Source organism: Juglans regia, chromosome 11, assembly GCF_001411555.2.
Source record: "Juglans regia cultivar Chandler chromosome 11, Walnut 2.0, whole genome shotgun sequence".
In the NCBI taxonomy this organism is placed as follows: domain Eukaryota; kingdom Viridiplantae; phylum Streptophyta; class Magnoliopsida; order Fagales; family Juglandaceae; genus Juglans; species Juglans regia.
Window position 1 is genome coordinate 32,229,290 of NC_049911.1, and position 17,904 is coordinate 32,247,193.

Consider the following 17,904-nt stretch of genomic DNA (forward strand, 5'->3'; position numbering starts at 1 on the left):
GGATTAGTCGGGACACTGTTCCGGACACCTGGTGCCAATAAAAAAAAAGTAGGCGTAACCCTAGTACACAAGAGGCATACAAAGAGAACACCTAGCTGCAAGCTAGAACCTACTGATGGATACAAGGGAAGTATGAAAACTAGCCCCAGTAAAATCAATGACAGCAACCCAAGAAAATAGTGTGGTGAAGGATAATCTCTTAAGCTCATCTAGGAACGGTCCCGATCTTCGAATCTAGTAATGGTTGCTGTGTTGAACTGATAGATTCTTGTAAAAGGATCAAACCATGCATCTCCTACTCCCAGCCAAAGTCCATATTATCCTATCCTCCACAGCATTACCAATATTCATAGTGTACAAAAAGCTGAAAAAATCAGCAATGGTTCCTAATTACCAATCTTGAGCTGCTTTTAGAAATTAGACGTTCACTCCGATGAACTGTTAGAGCTATCCATCAAATCTGCCACTGTAGCCTCCTTATCATGTGCAATCTGAAATAGAGTAGGGAATGTGCTCTCTGTCAAGAAACAGGTTTGTATGAAATGGCTGAATCATCTGGCCTTGAGATTTCTGTTTATTATATAAACTGTACAAAGAATTCTATTCATGGAAAGAAATAAGTATATGCTAATTCTATTCCTATACAATCTGTCAAATATTATATGCTAATTGTACAGAAGAGTAAATCAAGGAAATAAATATGGAAAGGAGTATGGACAGCAAAGCTGTCCATTGACACTCTTGAGGGCCCAAGCACCACACCAAACATGGTGCCAAAGTACTGGCATGCTGCTATTGGTAGACTGGTGATGTCACAAAGGCAGAATAGGAAAAAGTCAGATACCTCATAAGCTAAGGGTTTGGCATGAGTTAGGGGTACAAGAGTTTATTAAAACCTGAAAAACACGGGAAAATGTTTGCAGATGCAATCATGATTCGAACCAGATTGAAACATTCAGCTGTTGACAGACAAACTTTGCCAAAATGTATACTGGCCGAACAAACTCTAGAGCCCAAACCTACCTCAAATCTAAAGTGTAACCCCCCCACCCAAAGAACAGCAATTAGTATTTTGAAAATAAAATGTGATTTTTATTTAAGTAGTTATATTTTTATGGCTAATAGGTTCAAGAATTTATAAAGGAACCTATTTGTGGGGTAGGATGGAAGTTGAGTTCTTACTATGGTGGATTTTGGCAAAGAATGAGAAGGTTAACCTATCAAAGGAAAAGAGGGTCGTTTAACACTTAACCTTGAATCTCAATTTTTGTGATCAAATACAGATTGGGATTCAAAGTTAATCCCTTCTTGGTCTTGCTCTCTAATTACTCCAAGTTTATGCAAGGATAGAATGTGTTGGAGGCTAAAATAGGACTAGAAAAATTTGAGAATTGCTCTTTTTGTGAGTCTCTGGAAGGGGTCTATTGTTCTAGGGCTCCCGCACCGGTTTACTTAAAGAGTAGATATGTCCAAGAGGATTCCTCTGGAAAGTTTTCCGACAGTTTTACATCAGCAACTGTTCTACTTTTCTTTTTTCTCGATCTTTTAAATCTTAGAATGTAACTTCTATGTTGGTGTTTTCTACACCTGATTACGCTCCCCAACGAATCTACTTGTACTTCTTTATCATTGGTAAATTTGTTGCTTATTGGAAAAAAAGGAAATTGTGCTTCTGGAATGATATAATAGTGCTTTACTCAAAGTTTAAATTCTATATTTGGAAACCTTACTTTCCCAAATGGGATCTAACTAAAACTAATTCATTTGTAAGCCACAGTTCTTAACTCTTCAGTTGCTTATGGAACTCCATGGATATGTACAAAATGAGTCCCTTATTGGGTAAGCTGAAGCATCTAGATGCACTCTTGATGATAAGGTGTCTATGACTAACATTCCTTGAAGGTGATCATATAATATTCGTGGATATCCCTTTTCTTTCTTTTTCTGTTTTGGTGCGTAGGCTGTATTGGGATTGCCGTGAGAATAGTTTTCAAAATTTAGATGATTTGTGCACTTTATGTTTTGTATTTTTGGGTGAGAAATTATTTTGCATGTTGGGCGATCAACACAGTTTGTTTTTTATATGTTCTGAATATGATTGAATGAGCCAATTTGAGACTGTGACGTCTGTCTCAACCATATCTGCTGCTATATAGTTTTTTTAGCCTTTTCTATTTTTTTAGTTGTTGGTACCTATGGTAGCAAGCAGTTTAAAATTACAATGATGATGATGGATGCTTTAATTTCGCAGAGAACACTAGGAGAGCTCATGGAACAGGTTGTTTCTCTCTCACAACTTGTGGATGCTAGTCGGAAGGAAATATATATTGTTGTCATCAGGAAAGAATTAAAGGAGTGTCTGCGAGCTGTCTTGAAGTGCATTACCATGCATATGATCCCTTCAGCATACTTTAAAGGCATTATCAGATTGCTTGGCCATTCAGATGGAAACGTGAAAAGGAAGGTACACCTTGTGATGGGACATTTGTATATGATGAGTTTAATAGGATTTGCATCTGTAACTAGGCTTGGAGAGTATCATTAATGTTGACTTATGGGGTCTGAGGGCACTTAGTATGCTTTACTGTAAATCAGTTGCATGCCTAAATATAATTTTTTCTTTCTTCATTCTTACCATTTTGAATATTTGAATGTGTCAATTTCCAAGTACATAAATTGAAAGTCAAGTGCGACTTTGTTTTGCGTTCGTGCTACCTTTTCTGTTTGTAAAGAATGGGATACCCATTGTAAAACAATTCAAGTTGGTTCTAATTTGAAGTAGATCTTGTGACGATGAGATGGAAAAAAATAAGATAGAAATAGTAACCAAAAGTGACAACAATAGGACTGAAATGTTTTTACCTATTAAAAAAATGTATTTGAGGTTCTTAATTTTTATTTTCATGAATAAATGCTTAGAATGTTTACTGTAGGTCCATAATAAAACTCCTGTGTCCCTGGTAGTATTACAGTGTATCGATTTTGCACCTATACTTTGATTGTGTTTGGATAAAAGAGCTTTGGTGTAGTAGTGGTAGTATTATCCTTTATTTTGATCTATGGGCCTAGATGACTTCAGTCATTCAAGTGCACTATAGTTATCTCGTTACTTCATAGATGGAGTATTACTTCAATGCAGGCTCTTGGGCTTCTATGTGAAACAATCAGGGGTCATGACTCGGTTAAATCAAAGCGTAAGGGTAGAAGAGGCTTCAACCCAAGCTCAAGTAGTAATTGGCTGCGTTTGGATGAGACTGCTCTTGAATCATTTGAAAAGATGTCTTTCGAAATTATTCGTTTAGTTGATGAATCTCTCAACGATTCAGATACTTCCTTGAATCTGGCAGCTGTTTTGGCACTAGAAGTCCTGGCCAGCAGGTTTCCTGCTAATTATTCCATTTTTAGCAAGTCCCTTACCTGTGTTGCAAAAGGTATTACTTCACACAACTTGGCCATATCCACTGGCTGCCTTCGTGCAATCAATGGTTTGGTAAATGTGCTTGGGCCAAGGTCAGTAGCCGAGCTTCCTCGCATAATGGACAATGTCATAAAGATGTCTGGCAAAGTCTCTTCACGTTCAGATTTAAAAACAAAATGTGGTGATGACAATGCTCCTGTTTCGGTATCGACTCCCAAGGAGTCTCTTGCTCTGTCTATTCTTCTCGCGTTGGAGGCAGTTGTAGACAAGCTGGGTGGTTTTTTAAACCCATATCTTGGAGATATCATGGAAATCTTAGTGCTTCGTCCTGAATACATATCAGGATCGGATCCAAAGTTGAAATTGAAAGCTGATGTCGTCCGAAAGCTTCTCACTGAGAAAATCCCGGTAAGCCATCCTAATTAGAGATCTAGTATTTTCTTTGATCTGAAAACCCATTGAATTGGTTTCCGGTTCATTTATCTGTTTAAAACTGATTTTTTTTTTCTTTTCCAGGTGCGACTTGTTCTTCCGCCTTTGCTAAAAATATACTCTAAGGCTGTTCAGTCTGGAGATTCAAGCTTGGCAATTGGTTTTGAAATGCTAGAAAAATTAGTTCGTTTGATGGATAGATCATCTATTTATGGATACCATACAAATATTTATGACCTTTGCTTGCTTGCTCTCGATCTACGCCGCCAACACCCTGTTTCAATTCAGGATATAGATGTTGTAGAAAAAAGTGTCATCAACGCAACAATTTCTCTGTCTATGAAACTTACTGAGACCATGTTCAAGCCTCTTTTTATTAGAAGTATCGAGTGGGCAGACTCGGATGTAGAGGAAAATGCAAATACAGGAAGCATCAATATTGATAGGGCTATATCATTTTACAGCCTCGTGAATAAACTTGCTGAAAATCATCGGTGAGTAGACATCTTGTTTTTGTCCTTGCTACTCTATTTATGGTTTCTATTCCTTATTCTTTTTTCTTTCCCACCACTAATATACCAATCTGTATGTTATTGGTTTGAATTTTTTGTCTCTTGATTTGTTTGAGGACAAACTTAGGATAGCTTTCTGAGTACCAAGTTCAAATAATCTGTCATTTTTGGGTGTTAACCACCCATATGGGTGAAATACGGAACTAATATGAGATAAATTTTCTTGAAATCTTATAAAAAAAAAAAAAAAATTCTTGAAATCTTTCTGTGACTTTTAGCTTGTTCTCTTACATCTTTCAATGGTATGAGGGGCATACAATAATTATTTCAATTAAAATCTTTGATTGCACTTAAAAAGACAATTATTATTTCAACTTCTTATCCATGTATGCAACTCTTATGCTAACATAAGCAATCATCTCATTCCTATTTATCTATGCCACAGGTCCTTATTTGTTCCCTACTACAAATATTTGCTCGAGGGTTGTGTACGTCATCTCACTGACGTTGGAGATGCAAAAACTTCTGGTTTGATGCGGAAGAAAAAGAGGGCCAAGATTCAGGAAGCTGGCAATTATATGAAAGAGGAAAACAACTGGCATCTCAGGGCATTGGTCATATCATCGTTACATAAATGCTTTCTCTATGATACTGGGAGCCTTAAGTTTCTTGAATCAAATTTTCAGGCTAGTCACTCTACCACTATCTCTGAAATTTTAAGAACGTGGAATATATTTTTAATAAATAAATAGCTGCTATTTATATTACTTCTCCAAATAAAGATATCACTTTTAATAGATACATAACTGCTGTAGTGTTGTATCTAATTGCAAGGGCCCGGTTTGGATCCAAGACTCATCTCAACTCATCTAATCATTACAACTTTTCCAAATTTCCACACAAAATATAATAAAGAATTCAAATTTGTCAAATCCCAAAACAATAATAATATTAAAAAATAATATTCTAGCAATATTTTATTCAATTTTCAACTTTCATCTCACCTCAACTCACTATCCAAGCCGCACCTTAGATTTTCCCATTACCAAGACTCACTGCAGTTCACGAGTTCAAGTGACATGCTTTTCAGTAGGTTTTTTTTCCAGCCGCTAGGATGTGGGTTTTGATTTCACACTTCTTCTGGAAAATGACTTGCATGGTCATGGTTCCATGTGGTTCAAGTAACTTTTTCAAATTTCAAATAAAAAAATAATATTCAAATAATTTTTTAACTTTATAATATTTGTATTCAAATTTTTCACTCATTTTCCAAAACTCAATAAAACATCTTGAACTCAAATTAACTCAATATTTGGTGTCCATCACATCTTAACTCAAATTATTTCACTACTATTCACAGAATTTTCATCTCATCTCATTATCTAAACCGGTTTGAAATGAAGATGCAAACCGGAAGAAGTAACGGGAATTTCATTCTTAAGATATTGTAAATCTTTTACTTATTAAAAAAAGATATGAAGTTACTGGAATTACATTCTTAAGATTTACATATTTTTTAGTTCTTTGTTATATCCTTGTATTGATTTTATCTAGGCATCTATTTTGCAGGTTCTGTTGAAACCCATTGTCTCACAGCTTATCATAGATCCACCTGCTTCTCTCGAAGGGAATCCTAACATACCATCTGTGAAGGAAGTTGATGACTTATTGGTTCTTTGCGTTGGTCAAATGGCTGTTACTGCAGGGACTGATCTTTTATGGAAACCTTTGAACCATGAAGTAAGTTTACAAGCTAGTTTTCTTGCTGTAGCAATTTGTCAATTCCTATCACCAGAAGGATTAACCTTTTGCTTTTGAACCCATAGTTATTGGTCTTTAAATAATTGGGTTTAAAGATTATATGCAAGAATTTTTGGGTCTTTAATTTCACAATCTGGTAGAGGTCTACTCTAACTTGTGTGATCTTATATCTGTAATTCCTTTGAACCATAATTGCCATGCCTTTTATATGTTTTACCTATCAAAATTTGTATAATTGCCATGCCTTTTATAGTTTTACCTATCAAAATTAGTATAATTGTTATGCCTTTGACTAGTTATTGATATTGTTCTTGCGCCTGCTAATTCCCTTTCTTTTGCTGGAGAAGGACGAATGGCTGCAGATTTCCCTTAAATATTGCCTAGTTGTCGGATTATTTTTTGAAGTACAAAATTTGTAAACTTGGAGGCTCTGACTTCATCTCCATAATTACCTGGAACAACAGTCTCTCTCTCTCTCTCTCTCTCTCAGTTTTCCTTTTTCAAATTGTGTTGCAGGTTTTGATGCAAACTCGTTGTGACAAAGTGCGGTCTCGAATTTTGGGCCTGAGAATTGTTAAATATCTTCTGGAGAAACTGAAAGAAGAGTATCTAGTACTTGTAGCTGAAACCATCCCCTTCCTCGGTGAATTGCTGGAGGATGTAGAGCTACCTGTTAAATCTCTTGCACAAGAGATTCTCAAGGAAATGGAGTCCATGAGTGGTGAAAGCCTCCGGCAGTACCTCTGATCTTTTCGGTGTAGCAGTATGGGGCTTTCAGGCCATTGCTTTTGGTAGAACTTTTCTAGGGAAGCTGTAAATTGTAGATTTTGCTTAGGAAAATAGAGAATTTTGTAGATTTTGATTTTATTGGAGGCTGAGGACAACCAACAAGCTCAAGCTCGGGTTTGAGAAGTGAGAATTTACTTGAGAGGTTAAAAGCCCTGTAATGAAATTATTGTCAGCAATTGCCTCATGTATACTTATTTCAGTTCTATATAAGCAGTTTTTATCCCTTAAGCAATCCCTCTACTGTTATATCAGTAAACTCTACGTAGTTGTAGTTATTATTGTTATTATTGAACTATCACAAACAAAGTTTTTAATGGACTGAGTTTCCCGAATCTGCACACTTGAAAATAGATTATTAAAGAATATACATGGTAAATATTCTCGAATTGTTACAGAACTGCATTGCAACAGATGAAAGTGCACAACAGGGAGGTGATATTGGTACGATGCATCTATTTATGGTACCACTTCTACATGTGGGCGATATAGCCTCAGATCTCGTTTTGGGTTCACGATTCTGCTTTTGTGATATATTGAAGAACTTGTTGGCGAAGGTTTTGTTGTTAGATGTGAGTGACTGTTGGATAATGCTGATGGGAGAACTGTGTAAATTACGAGTGGCGTTCTCACCCCATGCACACCATCACTCCAAACAATAGAACCTGAGATAATTGGCATTTGTGATAGGTACGGTCCTTTAACCCTCACAGTGAAGCTTTTCTCTTCTCCAACAGCAGAGAACGAAAGAACAGACGGTTTCACGTGGATGTGGATCAGAGGATCTGGTATATCTATGGAAGCAGAGTAGGTTGAGTCTGGCGAGCCAACGTTTGTCACTGTTCTTCTGAAAGTGCCTCTGATCTTGTGGCCATCTTCAATGGCTAAGGCGAAGGAAGGATAGTTGAGATGCCAACCCCTACCAGGTTTGGTGCTTTCACAGACACTGCGGTCACCTGTGACTAGTCTTAGGGTTGTCGTGTTGTAGCCTTGGTGGCAGAGAAAATCGATATAATCACTAGTAGATGCATTGAAGACCAGCCCAGGATTCACAGCCTTCGTAGGGTTTAGGAGACCAGATCCATAAGCGAATTCCTCTTCATTTTCGTGCCTATCTGGGTCCATCATGTATGCTATAATGAAAAAAACAACAATGCTAAAACGACTCTCAATGTCTCAAAACATGAAAAACAAAAAGCCTCTCTCATTACCTTACCTGTGGTCATGAGTGCGGATTTGATTGCTGCAGGAGACCAACTTGGGTGAGCAGCCTTCACGTGAGCTGCAGCTCCACTAGCATGAGGGCAAGAAATTGATGTTCCAGAGTCTATAAAGTACTTGGTACTCCTGGTATCCTGGTCGTAAACTGAAGCACGTCCAATGGGAGGCCAAGCAGCAACGATATTAACACCCGGTGCAGAGAGATCAGGCTGATGATTATCATTATTCAAGAGCTCAATTCAGAAAATATTATATATATATATATATATATAGATAAATAAAAAAATAAATAAATAACTAAAAATTTACAGTTTACTAGTTTTTCTTCATATCTTTTCCTTTACCTTGAGAATGTCGGGAGCAATCGGATTGGGACCTCTAGATGAAAAGTAGGCAGCTGTGGGAGCCACGGTATCTTCTACTTCCTCACTTACCAATATAGTAGCTTCTGGATTACTGTGAAGATGGTCATCATCATCATCATCGTTATTACTTTGAATATTATGAAAAAAAAATATAACTTAATAAGCAATTGTGTTAGAAAAAAAGATTCAGGGGGTTACTTACTTGGAAGATGTTATGTAATCGAATACTTCAGTAATGTTTTCTGTGCTGATGAGTGTGGAAGGCAGAGGGAAAGGAGCAGCTAAGTTATCCATGGGTCGACTGGGCATTATGACACCCACTCCATTTGCCATGATAATAGCAGAACCATCTGAGCGCCCTTCACATAGAACAATTTTACCCTCAACCTTTTTGGAGTCCAATGTGCCGGGATAGCAGTGACTCGAGATTTCGGAGATGGAATTGGCAGAGTAGTTTGTAGCATCTCCACCCCAAGTCAAAGGAAATAGGGTCCCGTTGAGATCAAAGCTATTTATAGCAGATCCCTATAATGTGTTGATTCACCATCAAAAAAAAAAAAAAAAAAAGCACTTGTCAGCTTGAAGCTTTTGGCCATTTTAAAGGAGACAAAAGTAAAGTGTTGTTTACTGAACAATACTTCACCGTGTATATCTGTCCATTTCCAAGAACCAATTGGGACACAAATCTCCTGTCAATACTGCTAGCTGCCACAGTTAGTAACCATGGTGAGTAGTTTTGGACCACTGCTCGGTCTGGTCCATTATTTCCAGCAGAAGCTGAGGTCAATATCCCCCGCTTCATTGCATGAAAAGATCCGATCGCTACTGGGTCTTCCCAATATTGAAATGCATATGGTGCTCCAATAGAAATTGATAAGATATCGACCCCATCAGCAATTGCATCATCGAAAGCTGCAAGGATATCTGCAGCATAGCAGCCAACACCAGACCAACAAACTTTGTACACAGATAGTCTCGCATTTGGGGCTCCACCCCTTGCATTCCCCATGGCCAAGCCATAGTAACTTGCTCCGGATACCTTTATACCCGCTGCAATTGCAGCAGTATGTGTACCATGTCCCTGTGAGTCCCTTGGAGATTGGATGTCTTCTGGAGAATAGACATCTCGGCTGTTATAGTATCGAGCTCCAATGATTTTGCTGCAAGATAATAGTAATTTTGATGAGCTATTATTTATAGAGGAGATTTAAGAAGGCCAAAGAAGTCAGATTGATCACTTGTTGCAGGTGAAGTTTTCATTAGTTTGGCAAGTTCCTTTCCATTTTGCAGGTGGAGGGCCAAAACCTTTATCATTAAAGCTATCCGATTCTGGCCAGATTCCTGTAGAACAACAGTAAGTTCAAAACTTTCCTTTTTAAGTTTAAAACTGAGCCTGAAATACAGAGAAATATTGGAGTTCCACATTTCTACCCGAATCTATTATTCCAACAATTACGTCTTGTCCTCCTCGAGAACGTCGAACATGGGATCGAGTAAATCCCAAGAAGTCCCATGATCTTGTTGTGTGAAGTTCAAACATCGTGTTAGGAAAAACTGACACCACTTCTTCAATCTCTGCAAAGGAACACCAGTTTAGTTCATGCAAATTAAGACAGTCATATCGGTCTTCAATACATGCATGACAATATCACCCGCAAATCTTGCAACTTCTTCATCTGTTAGTTTAGCGGCAAATCCATTAAAACTCTTCCCATAACTGTAAATTAGTGACTCCTTTGCAGCTGCAGTGCTGCAATTCAAAGTTTCAAGAACCAGAAATTCACCTAATTATGAGTCCCTACTACTTTGCTATAACGATTATGGAAGCCAGTGAATACTAACGATTATTTGTGCAGTACCTTCCGAGAACCTTTTCCAACATGGAGCAGTGCATGACATAAGGTGTGGATGCCCCGAAAATTCTGCCCCTTGGTTTTTCCCCCATGTATACAACATGCACCTGGATTTGAAACCATGAAACTAGGAGTTGATCATCAAATCACTATGCACTCATGTGAAAAGCATCTAGTGAAATTATGCGAACTATACATCTAATTCAACTTAAAAAGCGTACGATTTTAGAGCACTAAACCTTATTAGAATAAGCACAACAGGAAATTCAAGCGTACCTTCCGCTCTTGGGAATTGCAGTGCATCACAAAAGCTATTATGAGGTAGAGAAGAGCGAGTAGTCGTGGATTGGGCATTCTGGTGTGGTTCCTTGGGGACCTTAGTGACCGGTGAAGGTGAATTTGGTGTCTCATGGAGGATGAGATTTCAGGTTATTTATAATGAACATGAATATTGGAGGGCTTTTCCCACAGCATTTGGATCCCCATCACTTCCATGAATGTTAATGTTGTCCTTTGGTTGCTTATGAATTTGTGATTCTCATTCCATTATTCAATACTAAAAGAAGAAAGGGAGTTGCCTTGAATCTTGGTAGGTAGATATTTTCGTTTTGCTTAATAAGAAATGAGGAAGACAATTTCCAACATAGGCAAATAGCAAGTAGCCAATACCTCTGATTTCTTTTAATTTGTAGAACAAAAGAGTGTGGAGATGAGAAATTTGTTTCTACTCTCTCACGCTCTTTTTCTTCCTTCTCTTTAATATGGAAACATATTCCCTATTCCCTCTCACTTTTAGAATGGGGAGTGGAGTGGTGCTAATGAAAAATAAAACGTTCACAAGAGTACACATGCATCGTATGTTGTCTTTCATTCATAATCCATTGGCCGGCTCTGGAAACTCCTCTTATTTTAGGAACGTTAAAGGTCTTTTTAAAGACTTGCATGGTTTCCCAGTGGCCATTGCATTTGCAGGCCAATAGGCAATGGACTGTACAAATCTTGCCTTGGTATTTATGTTCAATCTAGCATTTATTACTAATGAAATAAACCCATTTGTTTCTCCCGGGTTAGTCGGGACGCCCAGACACCGGCAAGTGAAACTAGATTTGGATATTTCTCATCTGTACTAGGTGGTAACGAACTGGAGCATCTGAATCAATTGGATCAAGATCAAATAGCCAGTCATCAAAAGCCAATAAAAATAAATAAATAAACAAACCCACGTGTCTCTTATGTGCAACCAGCTGTGCCAAGACTTCAAAACATAACATCCCGTTGTGGATAATGCCTTTCCTACGAGTCTACGACCGAGTCAGAAATACCAAGTAATCTTAAGACAGTATTTAGATGATGAATTGAGTTGAGTTGAGATGATAAAATATTATTAAAATATATTTTTTTAATATTATTATTATTATTATTTTGAGATTTAAAAAAATCAAATTATTTATTATATTTTACATTAAAATTTAAAAAAATTATAATGATAAGTTAAGATTAGTTTAAGAATAAAACGAAAATAAGACTTTTTGTTGGAATATAAATTAGAATATTTACATATTTTATTAAGGTCCTGTTTGGATATAAAGATAGTTTCATTTCATCATTATAATTTTTTTTAAATTTTTAAATAATAATAATATTAAAAAATAATATTTTATTCAATTCATTTAAAATCATCTCATCTAATCTCACTAGTTAGATTTGTGAAAACTTTAACATTATAGCTTAAATTCAGTGGTAGACTTTTGTTTTTGGTACTATTATTTAGATATAAAAACACTCTCAATCTATTTCATCTCATAATTATAATTTTTTTAAATACTCTTACAATTATTATAAATAATTTATTTTTTTTAAAATTTTAAAATAATAATAATATTAAAAATATAATATTTTATTCAAAAATAAATATTTACATCAGTCTACTATTCATCGCGCACTCAACACATTTCAGAAACCCCTAAACCCAAAACACACATCACACATGCAACTTTTACATGAAACCGGACTTTGAAAACTCCCTCGTTGCTTTGCTCACACGCGACCTCGTCTTCCTCTCTTCCTCTGACAAGGGAGAGAGAACTTTGCTTTTACTGTTCCGAACAAGTTTCCTTTCCTCCCTTCTCCCTACAGAAGAAACGTATTTTCTTATGTGCTTATATATTGAGTTCTCCTCTCAATTTGTTTTCCTCACGCATTCCCTTTTACAAATAAATCCTATCGATTTCTCGGATACCCAGAATTTCATATCTTGAAAATAATCAATTCTCTTCGTCCCGAGGATGGCTTTCTTGAGATTCTTTCTTCTTTTCTCTCTGCTTTCCCTCGCTTTTTCTTACGAAACTCTTAATTCCCATCATCTTCCGAGGCCTTTGATCCTCGAATACCAGGAGAACATCGAGAATCAGTTCAAGGAATTCGATGAGGAGCTCAAATTACAGTGTACCAGTTGGAGATTCGCGGTCGAGGCTAACAATCTCAGCCCCTGGAAAACAATTCCCCAGGAATGTGCGGACTATGTGAAGGATTACATAAAGGGCCGGGCGTACACTATCGATATCCAGAGGGTGTCGAAGGAGGCAGGAGTTTACGCGAAAAGTGTGGAATTGAGTGGGGATGGGAAGGATGTTTGGGTTTTCGATGTTGACGAGACCTTGCTTTCGAATCTTCCGTATTATGCTGAACATGGCTATGGGTATGATCCTGATTCTTAAAGCTTGCTTCTTTTTTCAATTTGTATGGTTATCCACGTATTCTAAAGTGGTTTTTTTTTATTTTTATTTTTAACTTAGGTTGCTTAAATAGTAATGGAAAGAAAATAGAACAGTGTATTACAGCCATAAAAATCACAGACACCTGCAGTGTGGTTGATTGAGGGGATGATAAGAATAATATTTTTTTTTAATTTTCTAAACCTTATTTTCTTGGTTAATGTGCGGATTTGGAGGTGAGATGAGATATAAAATTTTCCTAACATCATTATACATTTTTTAAATCTCTATATAAAATATAATAAACAATTTAATTTTTTCAAAACTCAATTCAACTTTTTCAAATCTCAAAATAATAATAATAAACTTTAAAACAAAACATAAAATTTTCATCTCACTCCACAAACCTTCCCAGATGATAGGCCACAATTGTAGCTTCTACCTTTTGTTTAAACACTTTTACACGTCCATTCACAAATTAATTAAAGAGATTTATTGGGATAATAGATATTTGTTTTCCGCCCCCCTCTTTGATAATTAATAAGAATATTATTACCTTGAATGCGAATAGTCCGAATACACAAGAAGTACAAGAAGAAATACATACACAGTGACTAAAAAGATAGAAAAAAATAGATTAACTCCAACACATCATCACCATTCATTACATTAGCCTTAGCCCATAGACATAGAGTTTTAAAAAAAAAATCCCCAATTTGTTCCATTCTTTGTGTTCAAAACATCTCACATTCTTTTCTAGCCATAAACACTACATTAAGCAAGAAGGAATCATTTTCCAAATGGCTGCAATAGGTAGACTCTGCCCAGCATACTTCCAACAAGCTGGTAAATTCACCACATCCTTTGGCATCACCCAAGAAATACCCATCCTTCCAAAAATGACATTCCACAAACTATTAGCCGCAATGGAGAAACAAGTGATTAACTGATTCGCTATCTTTCTTGCACATAGAACACCAATCAACAATACAAAGACCACGCTTTCTTAGATTTTCTATTGTCAGAATTTTGTCATGAGACACCAGCCAACAGAAGAAAGCTACCTTACTCGGCACTTTAACTTTCCAAATACTTTTCCAGGGGTAATCACATACACCTTTGCAGGTTAAAGCATTATAATAGGAGTGTACTGAGAATCAGAAATTTCTTTCATGAATCCACAAAAATTTATCTACACTTTCTTGGACAATCTTCAACTCATATAATCTGCTGAGAAAATCTGAAATAACATTAGCTTCCCAACCATTTACATTTCTCACGAAGTCAACAGTCCATTGAATGCTATTATTTGTAAAAGAGAATGAATCAGCCACAGTTGCATCTTGCTGATTTTTCCCGCTATGATTTGTTTTTGCCCTTATTATTTGATATCTCTTGGAAGATGGGGTTTACCTATCTTTTGGAAATTGTGCAATCAAATTTGTTAAATGTTGTTTGATTTGTGAGAATTATAGAAATCAAAATATGTAAAAACTAGAGCCTATAGAGGTGGAGTTTGCATTATATTGAAACGAATCCAGTTTCTCTTTTTTTGTTTGTATGTTTGTTGGGGAGGGTGTAAAGATTAGATTTTAGTAATTTGGGCTTTGGGCATTAACTGAATTTATTTGTATTGTTATTAATGGGCCTTTATGAGCAATAATTGACATCTGAGGTGGTGATGGGTTGGCATGAGAAGTAATTGATATTTGATTTGGGTTTTGCAGCTTGGAGGTTTTTGATCCTGTGGAGTTTGATAAGTGGGTTGAGAAGGCGATGGCACCTGCTATTGAACCCAGTTTGAAACTCTATGAAGAGGTTTTGGGTTCAGGATTCAAGGTTTTCTTGCTGACTGGGCGCAGTGAGAGGCAAAGGGAGATTACTGTTGGGAATTTGAATAATGCAGGATTTCAGAATTGGGACAAGCTCATATTGAGGTGAGGAGAAACGTTGTGCACACAAAAAAGCAAGTGGTTATGTTTGATAGGATGCAACAGCTATTGCTATATATAAACTGCCTGCTAAATTATGATCCTAACCCATTGAATTTATTTGAAACTATACTATATTTATTTTCCTTTCAGATTTTTCCATAGATCTAAGAACAAATGCATGTGCATGTTTGTACTTATGTGTTTTTGTGTGGGTATATTGAAGCATCTCACCTGTTATTAGCCGAGAGTCATGAAATGTTAAATCCCATTTTATATTGAATGCATTTTAGTTATGACATATAACTGTATGTATATTAGGTTAAAGAGATTTCTATACATGCGTTTAAAGGATACATGCTAGGTGATCTGTGAAAAAAAAAAATGATACCATTGCTTACAAGAACGGAGAATAAAATAAGTTTTCTTATTAACACTTGGGGGCTTTTGTTGCTTTTTCTGAGTGAACATAAGAAATCATTGTATTGAGCAATTTGAGCTAATGGGATATCTAGAGCAATAATTTTACTTAGCATTAAAAAAACAGTTGCAATTCTAGCTAGCAGTTTATCTAGACCAAATGAGATATATACTGTACTTTTATTAGGCATAATGACCTTACCTGATTTTTACATAACAGTATGAAAACAGGGCTGATGGATGATGCCTATAATGACACTTTCCATTATGAGTTATTTGTGAATGTCATTATTTTCTGCCCTATAATGGCACTTTCCATTTTTCGTCAGTGCAGTAGCTTCTTTGTCTATGGATTAAGTAACTTTATTACTCTCTTTCAAGTTTCAATCTATGCCATAGAATGTCCTCTAGTCTAGCTGGCTCTTGAATTCCAAGTTTGTTTAACCCCCAGAAGTTGGCTTCAGACTGGACACCAGATTTCCTCTTCTTTACTAAGAAGTCGAGTTCAAAACTAACTTTTCCCTCCATTCATTCATACAGAAACCTCCTTTGTTTCTTTAACATCCTCATTGTATATGCTTTCTTCAGAAAGATTATATTTACAGTGTATGAGGTAGTCCAGAGCTGGAACCAATGTCTATGCAGTCCCCTTCCTTCTGGTATATGTATCTTGAATGAAATTTATACAATATCTTGGAAGAAATATTATTTTTAATGATTCTACTTCCCTAAACTAGAAATCAAAAGCTCTTAGTTCAACTTTAGGTTCTGAGTGCATTCAAAACTGGAATGATTTTCAGAATGTTTTTAATTTTTTAAGTATTTGCTTTCCTGTGGTTCATAACATGATTGATGATGCTAAACATTTTGTTCCAAAGTCTGCCAAGGTGGTTACTGTTATTTTATTCTAATAATGGGCATGCTAGATTTGAACCTGACCTGCCTTAGCCAGACTCCAGCCCTTTTTAATTTGATCCAAAGGCCAGGGGATTGCTATTGATCTTAGATTTGATAGTCGGATATTGGTCAAAGTTTGCTACATCTCCTATTTGACCAAATTGTAGTAGAATGGATTATAGTCTACTCCAGATTGAAACTGTGCATCGTATGAGTAAAACAGACCCAACGCCTCTTTTTAAGAATGTTAATGTATTCTCTTAAGTTTGGTCTTTTCTCTTGCACTGTTCTCTTACAATCATTGGTTATATATCCATGCGAGATCTTGATTAGTATCTTCTGTTGGTTAAGGATCCAATTGCTGATACTTTCTGACTATAATGTTCATATTTGAGGGATGAATAGCAAACAGGAAAAACTACGAAAAATATTCTTACTTTGATATCTTCCATTTTTATGTTTACTTTGTGGATCATATGGTCAAGGACTCAAACTTTCTATTTTAAGGGCAGTGTAGTACTTTTTACCGGTGTCATAATCTTCACAGAATCTGAAGTTTCTCAAATTTTCAGGGCCGCTGAGGACCATGGAAAATTAGCCACAATATACAAGTCGGAGAAGAGGAACGAGATGGTAAAAGAGGGATATAGGATTCTCGGGAACTCTGGGGACCAGTGGAGCGATTTATTGGGTTCCTCAACAGCCAACCGCTCTTTCAAGCTTCCAAATCCTATGTATTACATTCCCTGATGGGGGGAGAGTCATTTCAAATCCTTTACATGTAACTGTAATTTCAAATCCTTTATATATAACTGTACATTTCGAACCCTTCATGTCTAACTGTATAAATTGGGGGATCAAATTAGGCTTAGACGATTGATGGTATTTCTTCCCAGCGAAAGCTATAATTTGATGTAAATCCATGTTCATTACACTCCCTGCATGCTTTGACACCATTTACTTTTTTCAAAAAGAGTGCACGTATTATAAATATATATATTTTTTTAATCAATCATACATATACCTACGCATATTTTACGTCTTTTGTACCAGTAGTCCAAACACACTGAAGGTATGGGTGGCAATATGTGACACAACCCGTTAATCTAACATGAACACGACACGATAATAACAGATTTGGGTTAAAATGTGTTGATCCGTTAAGACACGATTGTTTAATAAGTTGATAACGGGCCAATCCGTTTTGACCGTTTATGAAAGTTAAAGTTACAATTATACTCTTATATCTAAAAATAAAATTTTTGAAATTTGAAATTCAATATTTTTATTGTTTGGATTGTAATTTTGGATTTGTAATTAGTTTTATATTTTTTTATAGATATTGTGATTTTAATATTTATATAAAATTATGTTAAATTTAACTATGTCAAACAAGTTAATTTCGGGTATGTTCAATCCATTTACATAAACAGGTCAAAACGAATTCACACGACATGACCCGTTATTAATGAGTCATGTTATGGTTTGAAATTTTGACATGATAAGCTTAATGGGTCGGGTTATGAACCCGTTATTAATGGGTCATGTTAGGGTTTGAAATTTTGACACAATAAGCTTAATGAGTCGGGTTATG

General features: G+C 36.1%; 3 protein-coding genes across 4 annotated transcripts in view; 2 read left to right on the forward strand and 1 right to left on the reverse strand.

Annotated features, from left to right (window-relative positions):
- Positions 1-7,140, forward strand: part of LOC108998836 (uncharacterized protein At3g06530) — a 36,018-nt gene extending 28,878 nt beyond the window's left edge. For both annotated transcript variants that reach the window (XM_018975545.2, XM_018975547.2), the window contains exons 34-39: positions 2,252-2,464; positions 3,140-3,826; positions 3,935-4,344; positions 4,808-5,048; positions 5,932-6,102; positions 6,640-7,140. In XM_018975545.2, coding sequence (XP_018831090.1) covers positions 2,252-2,464; positions 3,140-3,826; positions 3,935-4,344; positions 4,808-5,048; positions 5,932-6,102; positions 6,640-6,870 — 1,953 coding nt within the window. In that variant the 3' untranslated portion in view covers positions 6,871-7,140. The remainder of the gene's footprint in view (positions 1-2,251; positions 2,465-3,139; positions 3,827-3,934; positions 4,345-4,807; positions 5,049-5,931; positions 6,103-6,639) is intronic.
- Positions 7,141-7,237: 97 nt separating this feature from the next.
- Positions 7,238-10,747, reverse strand: LOC108998838 (subtilisin-like protease SBT4.3). The gene is made up of 10 exons (XM_018975550.2): positions 10,625-10,747; positions 10,355-10,455; positions 10,148-10,245; positions 9,927-10,070; positions 9,734-9,836; positions 9,139-9,655; positions 8,698-9,020; positions 8,475-8,586; positions 8,126-8,339; positions 7,238-8,042 (listed from the first exon to the last, which is right to left on the reverse strand). Exons 1-10 carry the CDS (start codon positions 10,700-10,702, stop codon positions 7,369-7,371), a joined length of 2,364 nt encoding a protein of 787 aa, XP_018831095.2. The 5' UTR covers positions 10,703-10,747; the 3' UTR covers positions 7,238-7,368.
- A 1,561-nt stretch (positions 10,748-12,308) lies between these two features.
- Positions 12,309-17,303, forward strand: LOC108998839 (acid phosphatase 1-like). The gene is made up of 3 exons (XM_018975553.2): positions 12,309-13,046; positions 14,790-14,999; positions 16,883-17,303. The coding sequence occupies exons 1-3, from the start codon at positions 12,634-12,636 to the stop codon at positions 17,058-17,060; spliced, it is 801 nt and encodes a 266-aa protein (XP_018831098.1). The 5' UTR covers positions 12,309-12,633; the 3' UTR covers positions 17,061-17,303.
- Positions 17,304-17,904: the final 601 nt, after the last annotated feature.